Source organism: Lycium barbarum, chromosome 1, assembly GCF_019175385.1.
Source record: "Lycium barbarum isolate Lr01 chromosome 1, ASM1917538v2, whole genome shotgun sequence".
Lineage (NCBI taxonomy): Eukaryota > Viridiplantae > Streptophyta > Magnoliopsida > Solanales > Solanaceae > Lycium > Lycium barbarum.
This window is the reverse complement of record NC_083337.1, coordinates 48557939-48578461: the sequence shown is the minus strand read 5'-3', so window position 1 is coordinate 48578461 and position 20523 is coordinate 48557939. Positions and strand designations below refer to the sequence as shown.

General features: G+C 42.9%; 1 protein-coding gene across 2 annotated transcripts; it reads left to right on the top strand.

Moving 5' to 3' along the window:
• The first annotated feature begins 513 nt into the window (after nt 1-513).
• On the top strand, nt 514-20443 carry LOC132635408 (serine/threonine-protein kinase STY13-like). 2 transcript variants are annotated; one of them, XM_060351786.1, is made up of 8 exons: nt 514-802; nt 1180-1334; nt 1435-1757; nt 3638-3759; nt 3923-4128; nt 4204-4378; nt 4597-4731; nt 19869-20443. In XM_060351786.1, the coding sequence occupies exons 3-8, from the start codon at nt 1457-1459 to the stop codon at nt 20073-20075; spliced, it is 1146 nt and encodes a 381-aa protein (XP_060207769.1). In that variant the 5' UTR covers nt 514-802; nt 1180-1334; nt 1435-1456; the 3' UTR covers nt 20076-20443. The 2 variants fall into 2 exon arrangements, with proteins under 2 accessions (XP_060207769.1, XP_060207776.1); XM_060351793.1 differs by lacking the exon at nt 1180-1334.
• The last annotated feature ends 80 nt before the right edge of the window (nt 20444-20523 follow it).

Below are 20523 nucleotides of genomic sequence, written 5' to 3'. Positions count from 1 at the left end.
ATATAACATATTCTCAAAAATTCTTTTGAAAAAAATTACTCCATCCGTCCCAATTTATATGAGGATTGACCTATTTATGAGTCAAACGGCTCTCTTTGATTCAAATTCAAACATAGATTTTTCGAGCAATTTATAATAAAATTTACATGTTTAAAAAGTACATAAAAAGTATTATAAGTTTGCATAGTTGATAATTCACAGTATATGAAAAGAGTTGGAGAAAACTGTAGTCAAAGAAAGATTTAATTGACTCCCCAAATAGGTTAATCCTAGTATAAATTGGGACGGAGGGAGTATATTTTTTAGCTTATGAAAAATAGATTCTTTCCAAAAAAACACTTGTTTTTTTTCAAAAACTTATTGTTTTCTTTCAAAAACTTAGTTAAACACCTCATTTTATAAAAATAATTTTTTTTGGAAAAAAAGAAGAAGAAGCAATTTTGGCTCCCGAAATGCATGACCAAACAGGTTATAATCATTTTATAAGAGTGGTCAGTAGTTATGTTTTCTATACGAAGAAGAGTTTCGGTGTTAAAAGTAGTTTAGGTGTAAGGATTTGCACGGAAGAGTACAATTGTTGGGATGGGGTGAAGCTGTCACATTGAATAGAATACATTTCTAGGCAAACCCCGCGCTTTTCTCTCTCCTCTCAACACCCCTCCACAAACAAATATTCCCACTTCCCAAACATTTTCCTTCTGCAAAATATTATCCTAAGAATACAAAAACGTTACAAGTCTTTCTGCTTATGGCTAATTATATCTTTTTCTGTATACGGCTTTTCCTTCTCTGATTCAAACAGGTATTGCCCCCTTACTTTCTTAAATATATACTCCTCCTTTGAGATGCATTTTTTTTTTTAGTTTTTTATCAAAAAAAAAATATATATATTTTAAATTTTCTTAAACTTTGAACTTAGTCAAATTATATCACATAAATTCTGACTACCTAGTATTTTTTAAAGTCCATGTCTTTGGATGTTGGTTAAAGGACACTTATTTAAACCTTTTTGTTTTTCTTTACAATAATTTATGATTCTTGGGTTTTAAATTTCAATCAAGGGATGGTTGTTGGTAAAAGAATGTTAGGTCTTTCAGAGAGATAAAATCAGTATTTAATTAATTTTCTTTGAATTGTTCAGTGCTTCTTCCTTTGACAATAATTTGTCAATGGTTTCAGGTCAAATGTGGAAATGAATTTTATATGGAATTGACTGAGTTGGTTGCTTGTTGGAATTTCCTATCAAAGAAATTGTTCACTTATTACATTCCTTGACCCTTTCAAGCATATTTTTTAGCATATTATTCCCTGTCTGAAAGACACCTTTTTTTGTGGTGAGCTATTTCAAGCTTCTTTATATCTGTTTTGATTAATCTTTAGACAGTACCAATAATTTTTATTGTAATTGAATTCTTGATTCATCGATATTTGAAGGTTTGTGGATATTGCTAAGTGGATGGAGGTATCTACAGTTGAGGATTATAAATTGAAGGGCTTAGGAACTATTGATGAAAAGAATATGGGGAGAAGTAGCAATGATATGATATTCCGGGCGGATAAAATTGATTTGAAAAGTTTGGATGTTCAATTGGAGAAGCACTTGAGTAGAGTTTGGTCAAGCAATGTGGAGAAGGAAATGCAAAGGCCGAAGGAAGTGTGGGAAATTGATCCTTCAAAGTTGGAAATAAGGTATCTTGTAGCTCAGGGAACCTATGGTACTGTTTATCGAGGTACCTATGACAATCAAGATGTTGCAGGTAACACACACACACGCCTTTCTCAGAAATAGATTGTTCCTTTACTACATGTTTTCATACAGAATTATAGGATCATGTCACCGGTTTTGTATCATTGTTGTGGTTGGTGATATATCTGTTCCTTTAAAAGTATTATTTGACATTGGCTATTAACTAGACTAAGCTCCATGTTTTTTATAGTCGAACCTTTTATGATACAATTTGCCAATTCTTCTTAATTTATTTGATTGATGACGATGACAAGATCCTTTCCAGTACTCTTGTGTACAAAATTTGCATCTACAATTGACTAAGTCAAGCTTTCCAAGATTTTAGTTGTTTTATCAAATACTGACGGAATGCCTAAGTAATAAAAAAAGTAATAAAAAGTTCTTCCTGATCGATGTGTAGCTTTGTCTTTTGGTTGCATCAATGAAACTTCTTGGAGTTCTTTCCGATTGGAGTATAATTTACGGAGATCTCACCAGAAGCTTGAAGCATTGAACAAGATGTTTGGCTTGCAAGTTCTTTAATTCATGGTTACTTACACCACCGTTTATTAGGATCTATACATTGACAGTGAAGAAACCCTTTCTCCCTTTTTTCTTAATGGGAATGGGTTTTATTGAAAGAAAACGGGTCAGAGTGGAGCAAATTGATAGTAAGAATTGATATAGTTGCCCCAAACTAGCTTGAGAGTGAGACAGTTGTTATTGTTGGGGTGAGGGGTTTGTTGGGTGGAAATCAAACATAAAGTAGCAAAGGTGGGTATAGTTTTTCTTGTTTCCACAGTGTGTAGGTACAAAAAGCTAAATAAATAAAAAGGAGAAGAAGGGAAACTCTAAATTGTTCCAGCATTACAATGTGGCTTAAGCCAATATCTTAATGTACGAGATTTCTTTGCACATGAGCATGTTTAAAAGTTTTTTTGGTACGTCAAGAGTTTTAGGATATTTCTCACTGAAGATACTTTTCGCAAGTAATCGTTTTAGTCTTATAATTTTCTACTTTGGCATTAAATGCTTCAGAGAAGTCAATATGCAATCCTTGCATAAAAAGGAAAAAAGGCAAAAATGTCTATATGCAATATCCCTGAGAGTGTTCTAATTGAGATATGTACACGTCACAACTGCAATTGGTTATATAGTGTCTATGGAGCGCTCATGCAGTTGGGAGGTTTGAATCCACCCACTCAAAAAAGAGCGAAGTGAAAAAGAAAGGGAAAAAGTTGAGAAACTGCAATCCTTTTTTGTATGTTTATAGTCACAAGCTGTACATTTAGGGTGAAAGGTATCATATTTTTAAGATCATATAGCACCATAATGACATTCTTAATGATGAGCATATTTTTTTTTTAGCAAACCACTGAGTAATCACTTACTGGGGATATTTTATTCATATAATAAATTGTCCAACAGAAACAAACAAAACAACAAAAGGAAAGTTGAAAAGTCTAGAAAACTACTCCACCACCATGAATGAACCGACACCCACTCATAACTTTTCATCACCATCGCCTCTGAGCTCCGACCGTCTACAATAATGATGAGCATATGATATTTGAAATGAACTTAGGAACCAAAAATGAAAAACGTTTTGAAATGAACTTTGAGTTAAAAGAAACTTTTACCATTAAAAAAAAAAATTGAGTTAAAGATGGATAGGACGATAGTTTTACTTGACAAATCGAGTGAAATACATTTGGAGGAATTTGGGATATGGCATTTGACAGAACTTTATTCTAAAGGATCGGTGATTGTGCTATCTTGGATCTAATGATTTTGAGTGTGTTAGTTCTTGATGTGATCCGTCAATGAAGATATTGCAAATTCTCCAACATCTTTTAGTGGAATTGTTGCAACACCAATTGTAGACTTTATTGTGTAATATTATTTGTGCAGTGAAGCTGTTGGATTGGGGAGAGGATGGCATGACCACTGCTGCGGAAACTCTTGCTTTGCGGGCATCATTTAAGCAGGAGGTCACTGTTTGGCAAAAGCTTGACCATCCAAATGTTACCAAAGTACATATATTCTTCTTTATTGTGTGCTTTTCAACAATTAAATATCAACCTACTGCAGCAATTGTAACTTAACACATGTTCATAATTTCATATTTGGTACGTTATTATTATCTCATTAAGTTACTAATGCAAAATTATATTTGATTATCATTTTCATTTTCAGTTTGTTGGTGCTTCTATGGGAACTTCAAATCTTAAGATTCCTTCAAAGAATCCTTCTGAGGGCTACACCACACTTCCTTCTCGGGCTTGTTGTGTACTTGTGGAATTCCTCCATGGAGGAACATTGAAAAATCACTTGTTCAAAAACAGGAAAAAGAAACTAGCCTTTAAGATTGTCATTCAACTTGCTTTGGATCTGTCTAGGGGGTAAGATGTCTTTGTCTAACATTATTGAGTTGGTCATTATAGTGGATGATGTTTGTTTCCCTCTTGATTTTGTAGGTTGAGCTATTTGCATTCGGAAAAGATTGTACATCGTGATGTGAAAGCTGAAAATATGTTGTTGGATACAGATAGAACTCTAAAAATTGCTGATTTTGGAGTTGCTCGTGTTGAAGCGCAAAATCCTCGGGACATGACTGGTGAAACTGGAACTCTTGGATATATGGCTCCAGAGGTATACATATTCTTTTACTAGAAATGTATGATTTGCTATGAATGTTTGACATGATAGCATCATGTCATGTCATATCATTGTTAGTCCACCCTCTCTTTTACTTGTGGTGTTTGATATCTACAACTTTTTTTTTTTTTTGCAAGTAATCTTTTGTATCCACAGAAAATCCAATTCTTCTGATGTACTACTTAAGGAGACTAACTGGGTACGTCGTTTAGGTACTTGATGGCAAGCCCTATAACAGAAAATGTGATGTATACAGCTTTGGTATTTGCTTATGGGAGATTTATTGCTGTGATCTTCCATATCCAGATCTTAGCTTTGCTGAAGTTTCTTCTGCAGTTGTCAGACAGGTTCGACTGCTTCCGAATTTTATCCTGTTCACACCATTATTTCCCTGTATTTTTTAATTCGTTCTTGCTTCTGTTGAGTTATGCATAAAGCAGAGTGTTGTTGTCTGAAGCGGTCTTTGACGAGGGGTCAAATGTCTATATGCATCGCTCCAATAGGCTTTCAAGTACTTTTATATTACATAAAATGAGGTCCTATGAAGGTTCTTCTTTATGTATCTTTCAGATCTTGAGTAAAAACCAGGGATAGAACTTTACTTGTCAAATCTCAAGAAGTCAAGAATATTGCTTTGTAAATTTCCTATTATACTTTGCAAGTGACAGTTGTAAAACTGTATAGTTACTGATATAGTGGCTTTTTTTTTGGAACTTGACTCGATATGATGTGTTCTTATTATAGTATTTAATTTCTTTAAATCCAAGTTGTTTACCCTGGATTTGGATAATCAATTAAAATTGTAGGTGAGGTATATGATATGTGGTTATATCTTGATCTTATTTGGTAGAGAAAAGTAATATGTGACTATGCTACAAGGAGCAATTAATGACCAGTGGTTTGCTTTAGACTCGAGTATCTACTAGCAAATAAGTGTTATTTGATTTAGAAAACGTAAGAGATAAAGCACAGCAAATATGGACCGAAATCTGATATGAGAGAGATTTTTATATATAGTTTGCTATTACAAAGTGTTCTTGATATGAAAAAGCCAACAACCTAAAAGGAGGACCATGCCCCCTATTTATAGTGTTGCCCCATGAGCTTCATACAACATAAAAAATAATAGAATAAAGAAAAGATTCTGAGTTGGAGCAGGTTGGATTAGGTAGACCGTACGGTCTGACACCTGTACGATTGGCAGTTGAACACAGCAGGACGTTATCGACACGTGGCAGCCGCGCAACGGATCTCCCGGACCACCGGCCACGACCAAACGGGCATACGGCCTCGAACAACCGGTCATGGACGAACCGGACCAAATGACGACCTTCCTTTGCTCCGGTCCAACCGTTTCCCCAGTTCAGAATGGGAGCCTTTATGCACGTTCTTGTCCCTTTCTCCCCTCGGCCTTCGGTCCCACCGGTTTAACATATACCCGGTTTTTACCGTATACAGATAGACCCCACACTTCCTGGATCGTAGATTTGTCGGAGTGACGGGGAGTGGATGAATCACTAAACCGGTGACTCCCTTTGTCCCTTGTTATCGCTTCGTTTTTGGCGGGAACAGTTGCACCACGTTCTTCTGTCATCGGCCACGTGTCCCGTCCCGGATGGTCTGCTCTGACAACTGCCGCACGCACGTCGTTTCAAGTCATTCCTCATTAATTATGGGGACACGTGGCGCTCCTGGACTGGCCGGGGAATCGTAACTGTCACAGTCCCATGCCTATATAAGGCTCTTTCATCTCTTCATTTGAACATTTTACCTCTTCGATTAACCTTTCTGCTTCAAGTTTTCTGCCTTTTACACATTCTATATCTCTACTCATAATCATCTAAAAAACTCAGTTCTTGTTGATCTGCTGCTTGTACTACGTGAAAAGAATCGATACCGCCACCTTCTCCGCTCGTCATTCTCGCCTGTTGCTGTTTCCTCCTGTTGCTTTTGCCATTTTTGAACTTTTTTGACTGTTTCCTTTGCTCTTTTACCTTCTTTTTTGAATCCACTCAACCTCTTCTTTTCATATTTCCAAATGTCTGAAACCACTTCCTATGATATTCCCTCGGTTTCGTCTCCGGGAACCGAGGCTACTTCCCTTTCTAAGGCAAAGGGCTCCTTCGAGCCCACGGCCTCGGACATTATACCGGCCAAAACCAATTTTAACAAAGACTTAGAGGTCGAAAAACCTTCCTCGGTGTCCGACAGAGGGTATGATGTGAGACGATACCCCTCCTCCATTACCGAGGATAAACTTGATCTGGTCCGGTCTGACTGTGGATGGGGCAATCGTCCGGTCCGAGTTTTTGCCCCCGAGCCCGATGAGTCAGTCACCGACCATCGGGAGGGCTACTTGTATGTCTATACTTACCCTTTCACCCTCAAGCTCAACCCTCTGATTGATCCGGTCATTCTGGACATGTGCCGGACCTATGATGTGACCTTGGCACAGATTGACCCGATCGTTTGGAGGGTCGTGGCATGTCTCCGGTTGCTGGCCAACAATGCCGGGAAGGAGCTCACGCTGGCCTACCTGATACGCTTATACTCCTCGAGGTTGTTCCAGGGCGGCGTAATAAAACTCGCCAAGCGTAGCCGGAATCCATTTTTCTCGAAAATGGACGAGGACAGAGACAGGGGCTGGTTGGAGCGATATGTCCGAGTGAGGACCGAGGACATCATTCCGGCCAATTACATGCCCTTCTCGGAGAAGTGGAACAACAAGTGTAAGTCTGAACCCTTAAGTGATTGCTTTTGTATGTTTCGTTAAATTCTGATCCCACTTTCTCACCGTTTTTCTTATTCGTGTCAGCCAATGGGTATATTCCTCCAGTCGTCCGGAACCTGAGCGAATGGGTCACTGCACTTCTTAGCCAACATGTTCACGATAACCGGACGTGGGGGCACCTGTCACGTGGCCGATGGGTCGCCCAGAACCATGGTAGTATTTTGTTCCTTCATGTGTTCATTACACCTTCTACTATCCATATTCACTGCGTTTTTGACTTTCAGGTTTACCCAAAGGCTCGGTGGATCCCAGGCCGGAGTCGGCAGCCGAACCCACAACGTCGACACCCGAGTTTGACTCAGCGGGTGCATCTCATGCCCTTGCTGCTGCTGCTGCCGCCAAGAGGAAAAGGCCCTCGGATAAAGGGCAAAAGTCGAAGAAGAGGGCGAGGAGCGTCACTCGGACCCTACGGGATGAAATAGAGCCCGACATTATTGTTCGGAGAGTCGAGGCCGATGCTGCCGTGGCTCCGATCCCGGAGGAGGCTGTCTCCGTTCCACCCCTTCCTTCTGCTGGCGGAGGACTTTTGGTGCCGGTTTCACACACAGGTGCGGAAGAAATTCTTTCTCCGGCTCCTCTAAGGTCGATTGATTTCGTCGACATTTCAGGTGAAACTTCTTCTGAAGAAGCGCCCCTGCAAAGGACAAGAAGGCCCGAGGAGGCGGCCGCTGCTGAAGTCGGTCGAAGGACTGAGCCGGTCCCGGAGATGGAAGTCCCCATTGACGTTCACCTGACACCCGAGCATGAGCTTGCTGTAACTACGGAGCCCCCGACCTTTGCTGAAGATACTGAGGCTGCTCCAAGTTCCTCTACTCCGGCTCCGAGGCCTGACGAATTTGAGGATATGTTCTTGGGCAATCCTCCCGCTACCGGCGAAGCTGCAGGATTCGGGCATCTCCCGATCCCTCGGGCCACGAGGTCGGCCAGCCGGACCTCCGAATCTGGGGCCAGGGACAGCTTGGTGAGTATCTTTTCGGCCCCAAGCGTGGAGCCGAGGAGAACAAAATTGGTTATGGTCACTGTCCCCGAGGACTACAGCTTTCTTTCTCGCCTGGTGGGTGTGGCGAGCTATCTGCGGCCTCTTGTCTCGGATTCGAACAAGCGGAAGATGATCGGGGTCTCTTGGCAGTGCCTCATTAACGAGGGTATGCATGCAGGCAATCGGGTAAGATTATTTAGCCGTCCTTGCATAATTTCACTGAGAATTTTAGCCTTGTTTTGTTCAAGTTTTTAACTTGCTTCATTTGCAGAGTGTGGTGCTCGACAATGAAGCCTTCATCCGCGCCCAACAAGAGATGGACGATCTTAGGGGCCAACTGGATGCCCAGGGCCGGGAAACGGAGAAATATCTGCACCTCCTTCAGGAGAAGGAGGATGAGTTGAACCGAGCAGTCGCTCTTTCCAACCTCCGACCCGAGCTTGACACAGCGAAGGCCGAGAACCGTCAGTTAAGGAGTGAGCTGGCTGCGATGGCCGAATATAATCGGAGTCTCGAAGCTGACAAGATCGGCCTTAACCGAGACAACACTCAGATTTCCTCGAGGCTTGGCGAGCTCGAAACCACCCTCTCCCAACTCCGGGAGGAGGTGGACTTGGTGAAATCGGATGCTGCGAGCTTGGCCGAGAGGAATCGGCTGCTCGAATCCGAGAGTGCCCGATATCAAGAGCGTGCAAGGGTGTTCGAGGAGAAGGCGGAGATAAGGGCCCGGATGCGTGATGATCTAAAAAACGAGCTTAAGGAGACGGCTGATGCAAATGACACTCTCCAGGCCGAGCTTCAATCAGCCATCCAAATGCAGAATGTTCTTAGAGAGGCTCGGGATGCTCTGGAGGCAAGGTTAGCCAAGGCCGAGGCCGATTTGGAAGAAGCTCTGAAGAGCGTGGAAGTCGCCGAGGCTCAAGCCACTATTGTTGCCGAGTACGAGAAATGGAAATCTCGGAGGATCACCCTCGAGCAAGCTGAGCATGGCTTTACTGATCTTCCGACCCTTATTGCTGAGGCCAAAAGGGTCGAGGGAGAGGCTAAGGATGCTCTCGGTTCTGACTCCGATGACTCTGAGCGGACAGTGTCCGAACGTTCCGGCTCCAGCCATTCCGGGTAGATTAGGGCCTGTACTTGGCTTTCATCTTTATTTTATTTTTTGCCTTTGTAGGACTTAGGTTTTTTGATGTAAAAACACCCCTTGTATATATGAAAAATACATCTCTCTTGTTCCTTCGTTTGAATGTTCGCTATTATTCTTGTCCGAATTATTGGTCCATTTTACGGACAAGCTGACTCGTAGTCATTAGTTCACTGTGCCCGTAGGACTTACCTAATGCTTTGTGAATTTAGGCGCCTCCGAATCACGATAGGAATTTCCTTAGGGTCGGGATTTTTCGGCAATATTTTAGGGTCGGTATTCCTTCGGGCACCCAAATCTCAGCCTTGGCTGAATTTTCACGTAACAGTCCCCGTTTGGGGAAGTTAGAAAATTTCGATAGGATCGCTATGATCTCGTTGCCTTAGTCGAATTTTTTAACGATTTTGTCTCGGTTCGCTATGACCTTGTCGCCTTTGTCGAATTTCGACCATAGTGCCCGGTACAGGGTGTGTGAATGAAGTAGTGCCGAAACACGGCGGTTATCACCGGGGTAAAGTCTTTTAACAGGAAGATAACCGAGATATTGCTATCCAAACTTTAGATCATTTTGCATTGCAAATTGTTTGTATACATGAGAATTTTGTTCCCTTCTGCTTTTGCCGTAGCAAGTACTAAATGGACACGATTCATTTTGATCATTTGGTCCTTACACCGAAACCTATAGCAGAAGGTCCGGCCTTGCTTTTGCCGTAGCAAACACTTGGTGGACACGATTCATTTTGATCGTTTGGTCCTTACATTGGAACCTAACGTTTTTGGCTCGGTGTTATTTGTTGAGGGAGGCCTCCGGAGTGGGTGTGATAGTCCCCTAGCTCTTGGCCGAGCTGTAAGATCGGGTGAGTGCTGTTAAGTCCCCATTCGTTGGGTGTGACCCCGAGAAACAGGGCGTTTGCCCTTTATATTTGTCAAGTAACACATTGTACTTGTTGCCTCATTAAAAACCTTGTCGGAAAACCCATTTTGGGACAAAACCGTACTAAGGAAAAGAGTGCAACATGTGTTTTCAGATTTGGATTCTTTTCTTTGCCTGGTACTCGGCTTCCTGCAAAAAAGAAAGGTCAAAAATAGAGAAACATGGGGTATTTTTACCTCAGCAGTAGTATCTTTTCAGATGAGCCACATTCCAGTTATTGCGCAGCTGTTGCCCATCCATGGACTCCAGCTGGTATGATCCTTTACCCGTTACCTCGGTTATCCTGTAAGGTCCTTCCCAGTTCGGACCCAGTTTTCCTTCGTTGGGATTCTTGGTGTTCAAGGTAACTTTTCGGAGCACCAAGTCCCCTATTTGGAAATGATGAAAATTGGCTCTCCGATTGTAGTACCTTTCTATCCTCTGTTTCTGGGCTACAATACGGACCAACGCGTTTTCGTGAAGCTCGTCCGTGAGGTCGAGTCTTACGGCCATGGCCTCCTCGCTTGACTCCTCGGTCGTATATCGGAACCGGAGGGTCGGTTCACCAACTTCTACGGGGATAAGAGCTTCAGCCCCGTAGACCAACGAGAAAGGAGTCTCCCCAGTGCTCGATTTCGATGTGGTTCTGTAAGCTCACAATACCTCCGGTAATATTTCTCTCCAATGATGCTTTGATGCTTCAAGTCTTTTCCTCAGATTTTGGATTATTGTTTTGTTCATGGATTCCGCCTGTCCGTTTGCACACGGGTGATACGGAGTTGATACAATTTTCTTGATCTTCAACCCTTCGAGGAATTTGTTGACTTTTCCACCCACGAACTGGGGCCCGTTATCACAAGTTATCTCGGCGGGGATGCCGAAACGACAGATGATGTGATCCCATATGAAGTCAATGACCTCCTTTTCTCTGATTTTTTCAAAGGCCTGCGCTTCAACCCATTTGGAGAAATAATCAGTCATAAACAAAATAAACGGGCTTTACTTGGTGCCCATGGTAATGGACCGACGATGTCCATTCCCCATTTCATGAAAGGCCAGGGTGACACCACCGAATGCAACAACTCCCCGGGCTGATGAATCAGCGGAGCATGCCTCTGACACCCGTCGCATTTACGGAAAAAATTCTTTGAGTCTTTCTCCATCCGGTTCCAATAATAACCGGTCCTGATAATATTTCGGACCTGAGCATCAGCACCGGAGTGATTGACGTAGGTTCCTTCGTGCACCTCTCTCATTACATAATCCGTCTCTCCGGGACCCAGACACTTGGCCAGGAGTCCGAAGAAAGACCGCCGATACAATTGGCCGTCTACCAAGCAGAAACGCGGCGCCTTGGTCTTTAATGACCGTGATTCTTTTGGGTCACTCGGGAGCTTCCCATCACGCAAGTAGTCAGTGTACTTGTTGCACCAATCCCAAGTTAAACCCATTGTGTTTACTTCGGCGTGTCCGCTTTCTATTGTCGTGTTTAACAAGTGCACCGTTGCCTCGGGGTTGATTTCCTCCCCTTCGACCGAGGATCCCAAATTTGCTAACACATCGACCTCGCTATTCTGCTCCCTCGGTATGTGCTGCATGGTCCATTCTTTAAATCGATGTAGTATCACTTGGGTTTTTTCAAGGTATCTCTGCATCCGCTCGTCCTTGACCTCGAAGACGCCGTTCACCTGGTTTACGACCAAAAGCGAATTGCACTTTGCCTTAATTATTTTGGCCCCCATACTTCGGGCCAATTCAAAACTTGCAATCATAGCCTCATACTCGGCTTCATTGTTAGTCAATTTAGCAGTTCTAATGGACTGTCGAATGGCATCCCCGACCGTGGTTCTAAGGATGATCCCTAGCCCGGAACCTTTGAGGTTCGAGGCCCCATCCGTATGTAAAGACCAAATGCCCGAGGCCTTTCCCGAGGTCAGCAAAAGCTCTTTCTTGATCTCGGGGACCATAGCCGGGGTAAAATCTGCCACGAAGTCAGCCAAGATCTGGGATTTGATGGCCGTTCGAGGTTTCTACTCGATATCATACCCGCTAATTTCTACAGCCCATTTAGTTAATCTACCCGATAATTCCGGTTTATGCATGATGTTTTTCAGAGGGTAAGTAGTTACTACACATATTGAATGGCATTGAAAGTAAGGCTTGAGCTTTCTGGAAACGCTTACCAATGCCAATGCCAATGCCAATTTTTCCAAATGGGGATAACGGGTCTCCGCATCCCCCAAAGTTCTACTCACGTAATAGATAGGGAATTGTGTACCTGATTCTTCTCGGACCAAAACGCCACTTACCGCTACTTCGGAGACAGCAAGGTAGAGAAAAAACGGCTCGTCCGCTTTCGGTGTGTGCAGCAGCGGGGGGCTAGACAAGTACCTCTTCAATTCTTGTAAAGCTTTTTGGCACTCCGGTGTCCAAGCGAAGTCGTTCTTCTTCCTTAGTAAGGAGAAGAAACGATGACTCTTGTCCGAAGACCTCGATATTGTCACGACCCGTCTAGAGGGCCGCGACGAGCACCCGGTGCTAGCCCACCCGGGCGCCCCTTAACTTACACTTATGCTTACATCTAGGTGAGCCACATAAGTTAACATACATTTCTATTCATCAATCACACTAGTCTCATTGGATGACAATGCCTTTATACTATATTCGGCATTTATGCCACATCAACGTACATGAGCCGACAAGGCTGTCAAATGATATACAAAATATAGGCCGACAAGGCCAGACATATCTAACCATATACACGTGACTATGAGCCTCTAAGAAGAGTATAACATATCACATGAGCGGGACAGGACCCCGTTATGCCCATAATTATGTACACAAAAGAATAAGTACTCAAAAGCTATGACTCCGAATGAAATGGAGCTCTGCTATGTAATCTCTGAGAAAGCAGCTATGGATCAAGCCTGTCTCCCTGTGCACCTGCGGGCATGACGCAGCGTCCACAAACAAAAGGACGTCAGTACGAAGAATGTACTGAGTATGTAAAGCATGATCAATATCAATATAGAAGCATAAATAGCAACATAAGAAATAGCATAGGATGAGAGATGGCAATATCATCGTCATATGCATTTACTTGCCTTTCATAGGAACTTTCCATTTCTAATAAGTATTTGTGTACATACATCGTTATCCGTACTCCATAATAGTACCCGTACCATATTTGTGCTCGTATTCGTATACATGCCCTTATTCATATTCATATCATATCATATTCGTTTTCATACTTATCCATATCATATACATAATCATATCATTTACATAACATACCCGACCCCGAAGGTTCGGTGTTTCACGTACCCGACCATAGCTAGGCTCGGTGATCATACATACCTGGCCAACCAAGGCTCAGTGTTAAACGTACTTGGACCTACCAAGGCTCAGTGTCATCCATACCCAACTGCAGTGGTGTGGGCGCGTTACGTAAACATACATACATATACCTCTATACATATACTACCCGGCCATATAAGCTCGGTGTTTCATAGTAGCCATACAAGGCATACATACATATAGCTCATAAGCATCTTTACTGTTATCATTACTATCATCATCGTCATCGTTATCATCATCGCTATTACCATTATTGTCGTCATCAATACCATTATCGCTATTTCCATCATTCATCATACTTATCTTTATAGGCTTACTCGTCATATGAGGAACTTAGTACAATCGTAGCATATCAAGAATCGTGAGCTTAATGGCTCGGAAGATCGAATCGTTTATGAGACCACATAGACTTATGGAAGATTTAGATGTTTGGCCAAAGAACCATGCCTTATGAAAGAAGGGTTAGCCTTACATACCTTTCCGTTCAACTATTTACCACTTGCGCTTTCTTCTCCAATGCTAGCGTTTCTACCTTCATTAAAGTCATACTATCATTAGAATCGACAACTAGTACACATGGCTAAAGCTAGAGAAAATCGAACAGCATCTCCTTTATTTATACGACATTCCTCCATAGCGTATATTAACTCCCAAACGTCAATAGTGCATTCACAATACCATAACAATAATCATTATTCACCCACATTATCCACATTTCTAGACTTACTTTCAATTACTCATATCAATGGCTATAACACACAACTATGTCCATTCATGTACATTGCTCATCTCATGTTCTCAACATCATTTATAGCACATTTACATCACAATACATCAAGACTCATAACTCAATTTAAACTATTTCTCAAAATGTCACTATTCATCATTAATGACCCATTTTCCTATACTCATCTAATGTCCAAGCATTTTAACTCTCGAATACCTTAAACAACATATAATTACCATAAATCTTACCTTAGATGTTGTAGGAACAAGCTTTAGTTGATAATACTCCACTTGAGCAAAAACCCTAGTTTATCTCTATGAGATTTCTTGACTTGAATGATCCTTAATGGGTTTACTTACACTTGATTCACTTGTTTAATGTTTTTGATCATCAAACATCCTTGAATTCTTGTGGAATATATGTAGAGAGATGTTTTAGAGAGAAAGGGTGTGAAGTGGAAATGAAATAATAAACTTGGTCCCTTATTTAATAACCCAAAATCTGATCTTAAATGAACAACACAGTGGTCGTAAACTTGGTTTACGGTCCGTATTCCAGTTTACGGACCGTCCTTCGTGGTCGTGTTTAATCATATCAGAACCAGAAACTCAGGCTGAAACATGGTGATTTACGATCACGGTTTACGGGCCGTAAACCACTTTACGGTCCATATTTCAGGTCGTATTTAACCATTTGATCATTTGGCAGAAAGTTGAAGTTTTGGAAGCCAAAATACGACATGGCATTTTACGGACCTTATACCACTTTACGGTCCGTATTTCACTTTACGACCAACTGGCCAGAATGCAAGCCTGCAACTTTTCACATTTCCAAAACCTATAAATATTCATTATGGAGCATAACCTATCTCTTATTGCAATTGCCTTCGGAATCTTACTTAGGGTCGTCAAATGTTATTTGTTACTCATGAAAATATCGAATACTCGTACTCCTCGCGGGTCCATTCACTTGGAAAACAATGGAGGATTTTTTTCCGAGGTGTAACAGATATGAAGCGACGCAACGCCGCTATCCTTCCGGTGAGCCTCTATACTCCTTTGACGTTATTCACTACTTCGATATCCTTGATGGCCTTGATCTTGTCCGGGTTGATTTCAATACCCCGGTTTGACACCATGAAACCCAAAAATTTACCAGACTAGACACCGAAGGCGCATTTTTCCGGGTTAAGCTTCATGTTATACTTGCGGAGCACATCGAAGGTTTCCTGCAAATGCTTTAAATGGTCCTCTGTTTCCAAGGACTTAACAACCATGTCGTCAATATAAACTTCTATTGTTTTTCCTATTTGTTCTTCGAGCATCTCATTAACTAGGCGTTGGTACGTTGCACCGGCATTTTTTAGGCCAAAAGGCATGACATTATAACAGTAAGTCCCGTACCGGGTAATGAAGGATGTTTTCTCTTGATCCTCCGGGTGCATCCGAATTTGGTTATACCCGGAGTAAGCATCGAGAAAACTTAACATCTCATGCCCGGCCGTAGCATTGATCATTCTATCGATGTGAGGCAATGGAAATGAATCCTTCGGGCATGCTTTATTTAAATCCTTGTAATCAACACACATTCGAAATTTATTACCTTTCTTGGGCACCACTACCACGTTAGCCAGCCAATCCGGGTACTTTACCTCCCGGATAGAATTTATTTTAAAAAGCTTTGTTACCTCGTCTTTTACAAAGGCGTGTTTTGCTTCCGCCATGGGCCTTCTCTTCTGCTTCACCGGGGGAAACCTTCCATCCAAGCTAAGCTTGTGAGCTGCTACTTCTGGTGATATACCTGTCATATCTATATGGGACCATGCGAAGCAATCTGCGTTAGCTCGAAGAAATTCAATTAACTCGTTCCTGAGCTCTGGGGTCAGCCCCGTGCCCAGGTATACCTTTCTGTCCGGTAGGTACTCGAACAAGATGATCTGCTCCAGCTCCTCTACAGTCGACTTGGTCGCATCCGAGTCATCCGGCATGACAAACGATCTGGGTACATCGAAATCATCCCCTTCATACCTTGGATCGACCCGGTGTGCTTTGATTGCTATTTGGTATCCTCTCCTCCGGTTAGATCTTCCTCCTTCTGAGCCGATTCTTTGGGCCGAGGTGCTGCTTCCTCAACTGCGAACATCTCCCTTGCAGCGGGTTGTTCACCTCAGATGGTTTTTATCCCTTCCGGGGTGGGGAATTTCAGCAGCTGATGGAGTGTCGAGGGCACGGCCCTCATGCTGTGTATCCAGGGTCTGCCTAGTAATGCGTTATACTTCATGTCCCCTACGATCATAGAGAACACCGTTTGCTGAATGGTGCCATCGACGTTCACGGGCAATGAGATCTCTCCCTTTGTGGTTTCGCTCTCCATGTGGAACCCGCTGAGTACCCGGGCTACCGGTACGATCTAATCGAGCAGCCCTAGCTATTCAACCACTCTCCACCGGATGATGTTGGCCGAGCTACCTGGGTCAATCAAAATACGTTTAACCTTAGTTTTAAAGATAAGTACAGAAATTACCAATGCATCATTGTGAGGTTGAATGATGCCCTCTGCGTCCTCGTGGCTGAAGGAGATAGAACCCTCGGGTAAATGATCTCAGATGCGCTTCTCACGAACAAAAGAAACCTTGGCCCGTTTCATTACCGGCCCCCGGGGGGCATCGATCCCCCCAACTATTATGTTGATTGTATGCTGGGGTTCTACCGGCTCGGCCCTTCGATGAGCCTCCCTTTCCTTGTAGTGACTTTTGGCTCGTTCACTCAGCAGTTCTCGGAGATGACAGTTCTTCAGTAACCGGGCTACCTCCTCTCTCAACTGGCGACAATCCTCGGTTCTGTGACTATGGGTTCCATGGTATTCACACACAATGCTCGGGTCCCGTTGGCCCGGATCCGACCTTAGAGGTCTCGGCCATCTTACATCCGGGACACGACCGATGGCCGAGATGAGACCCGAGGTACTGACGTTGAAGTTGTACTCTGATATCTTTGGTGAGTCTTTGTTGCCGGCAGAGCTTCCGGCATCGCTCCCGAATGAGAGACCTCGGCTGTTCGATGGGCGCTCGACCCGTTTACTACCCCGACCGGAGAAACGGCCTGGGCTCACCCTTGATTTTTCCGACCTAAAACTTTGCTTCTTCGAATGGGAGTATAGCCGATACCTTTCCTTCGACGATTCGTCCTTTGTTTCGTAACCCTTCCTTGGTCTCTCAAAACTTTTATTCACATTTATTGGCCCCGGGGAGGAGGGCTCGAATTGATCATCCTCCACTCAAATCTTCGACTCATATCGGTTATGGACATCAGCCCATGTCACAGCCTCGTATTCCAGCAGGCTTTCTTTCAATTTGAATGAAGCTGTTGAACTTAGAATATTGAGCCCCTTAGTGAAAGCTTGTGAGGCCATTCTTCTGGAACCGAGGGGAGTTCCATCCGTTCCCTTTGGAATCGGTTGACGAACTCACGCAGTAACTCATCGTCTCTTTGAGTTATACGGAAAATATCGGCCTTACGGGCCTGCACCTTTTTGGCACCGACGTGAACTTTGATGAAGGCATCAGCGAGCATTTCGAAAGAAGTGATCGAATGTTCGGGTAGATGGTCGTACCATGTCAATGCTCCTTTTGACAAGGTTTCCCCGAACTTTTTCAGCAATACCGATTCAATTTCGTCCTCTTCCATATCATTGCCTTTTATGGCGCATGTGTATGAGGTCACGTGTTCGTGCGGGTCCGTTGTGCCGTCATATTTCTGGATATCCGGCATTTTAAACCTCTTCGGGATTAATTTCGGGGCTGCACTCGGAGGAAAAGGCCTTTGAATGTACCTCTTCGAATCCGACCCCTTCAGTAAAGGTGGAGCCCCCGGTATTTGATCCACCCGAGAGTTGTATGTTTCGACCCTCTTTTCGGTCGAGTCTACCCGCTTTGTCAAAGTCTCGAGCATTTTCAGAACCTCGGTGGAAGATCCAGCTCCGGATCCATCGCTCTCGATAACGCGTGCCTCCTCCCTTCTGGGTTCAGCAACACCGCTCATTTTTTCCGGGGTCGTTGTATCTCCTCCGTTTTGCAACCGGGCTATTGCGATTCCCTGTTCGGCAATCGCCGTCCTCTGCTCCTGCAACATTTCAAAAATTAAACGTAAGTCAATATTATCATTAGGTGTTCCCGTTTCTTTCCGGTCCTGTGCCCGGGACAAAGTAACAGAATTGTGGGTATTTAGAGGATCATTGGCCGGTAAGGTGGCATTCTCCTGGTCCACGGTGTTTTGACGGTTGAGGCCCTCCCTCGAATTAACGGGGTTAGGATCAGCGGGGTTTGGTGGTCCTCGTGGACCGCTTCCTTCGTTTTCGGTCACAATTTCGTTGTTGTTGACTTGATCAGATTGCCCACTATCAGCCATTTAGTTCGTTTTTTCAGACACGAACAGAAGGTGTGTTTGATTTGGATAGGTAAGGTAGAGATCAAGATAAAAGACCACTATTATCCTAGCCCCACGGTGGGCGCCAAACTGTTTACCTCGGCTTTGGATAATCAATTAAAATTGTAGGTGAGGTATAGGATATGTGGTTATATCTTGAAATTATTTGGTAGAGAAAAGTAATATGTGACTATGCTACAAGGAGCAATTGATGGCCAGTGGTTTGCTCTAGACTCGAGTATCTACTAGCAAATAAGTGTTATTTGATTTAGAAAACGTAAGAGATAAAGCACAGCAAATATGGATCGAAATCTGATATGAGAGAGATTCTTATATATAGTTTGCTATTACAAAGTGTTCTTGATATGAAAAAGCCAACAACCTAAAAGGAGGACCATGCCCCCTATTTATAATGTTGCCCCATGGGCTTCATACAACATAAAAAATAATAGAATAAAAAAAAGGTTCTGAGTTGGAGCAGGTTGGATTAGGTAGACCGTACGGTCTGACACCTGTACGATTGGCAGTTGAACACAGCATGACGTTATCGACGCGTGGCAGTCGCGCAACGGATCTCCCGGACCACCGGGCATGACCAAACGGGCATACGGCCTCGAACAACCGGTCATGGACGAACCGGACCAAATGACGACCTTCCTTTGCTCCGGTCCAACCGTTTCCCCGGTTTAGAATGGGAGCCTTTATGCACGTTCTTGTCCTTTTCTTCCCTCGGCCTTCGGTCCCACCAGTTTAACATATACCCGGTTTTTACCGTATACACAAGTGTCTACACTTGTTTAAGTAACCTGAATATCCAAGTAGAAAATTCATGTCCCTACATTTGTTCAAATGCCAATCAGTCTTGGATGGATGGTTCAACGTGTAACTTGGAGTTTTTTCTAAGGAGTGGTTGCTTCCTTCTGCTATTATTAGGTCCATGACATGCTGGTTTAACTACACATTCTTTGATACTAGAACAATAATTTGTTTTTTTCTTGAGGTTCAGTTGTTATAGTGATTCCTTTCGGCTTACTGCTAATATGCTTTGATCATTTACATATTGCCACCTTTCGTAGTGTTTGGTCCAAAAGCCACAAATGGTTTGCGTTCTCCTAAATGATTCACTTTATTAAAACCTTATTCTTGCAGAACTTGCGACCAGAAATTCCCCGATGTTGTCCAAGTTCTCTATCGCACGTCATGAAGAAATGCTGGGATGTAAATCCACAAAAGCGACCTGAAATGGACGAGGTAGTAAGATTATTAGAAGCAATTAATATGAGCAAAGGAGGAGGAATGATACCTGAAGATCAAGCTGGTGGCTGTTTCTGCTTTGGTCCAACCCGGGGTCCATAATTTCTGTGGTTTCTTTTTGTTCCCTTTGGCTAAATCAATGAAATTGGACGATTAATTAGAAATCAAGCAATACTTCTTGAACTTGTGCTTTGGGTTATTGACATCTCCACCAAATGAGTTTAAGGTTGTTTTGTATGCTACCTTCCATTTGTATGTTCTTCTTGGAAGAAAAAGTTGTTCACATATTGTTACTCATGGTTGTATTTTTGTGACGAGCCAAATAAAGTATCATGTGACTTGCACATGGACAAGGGGCTATATTGTAATTAGCTATATTCTTTGTATAAATAAATAAATAGGGTAATTAGGGCTTGTAATGGATAGATTGTGAATTGATATTGAAATTGGTTTTCCCTTTCTCTCTCTATTACATTCTGGTTATTCACTTCGCAGGCGACACCACCGGCTAGTCTACTGGAGAATCTGTTCAGGGACCAATCTTGCACTT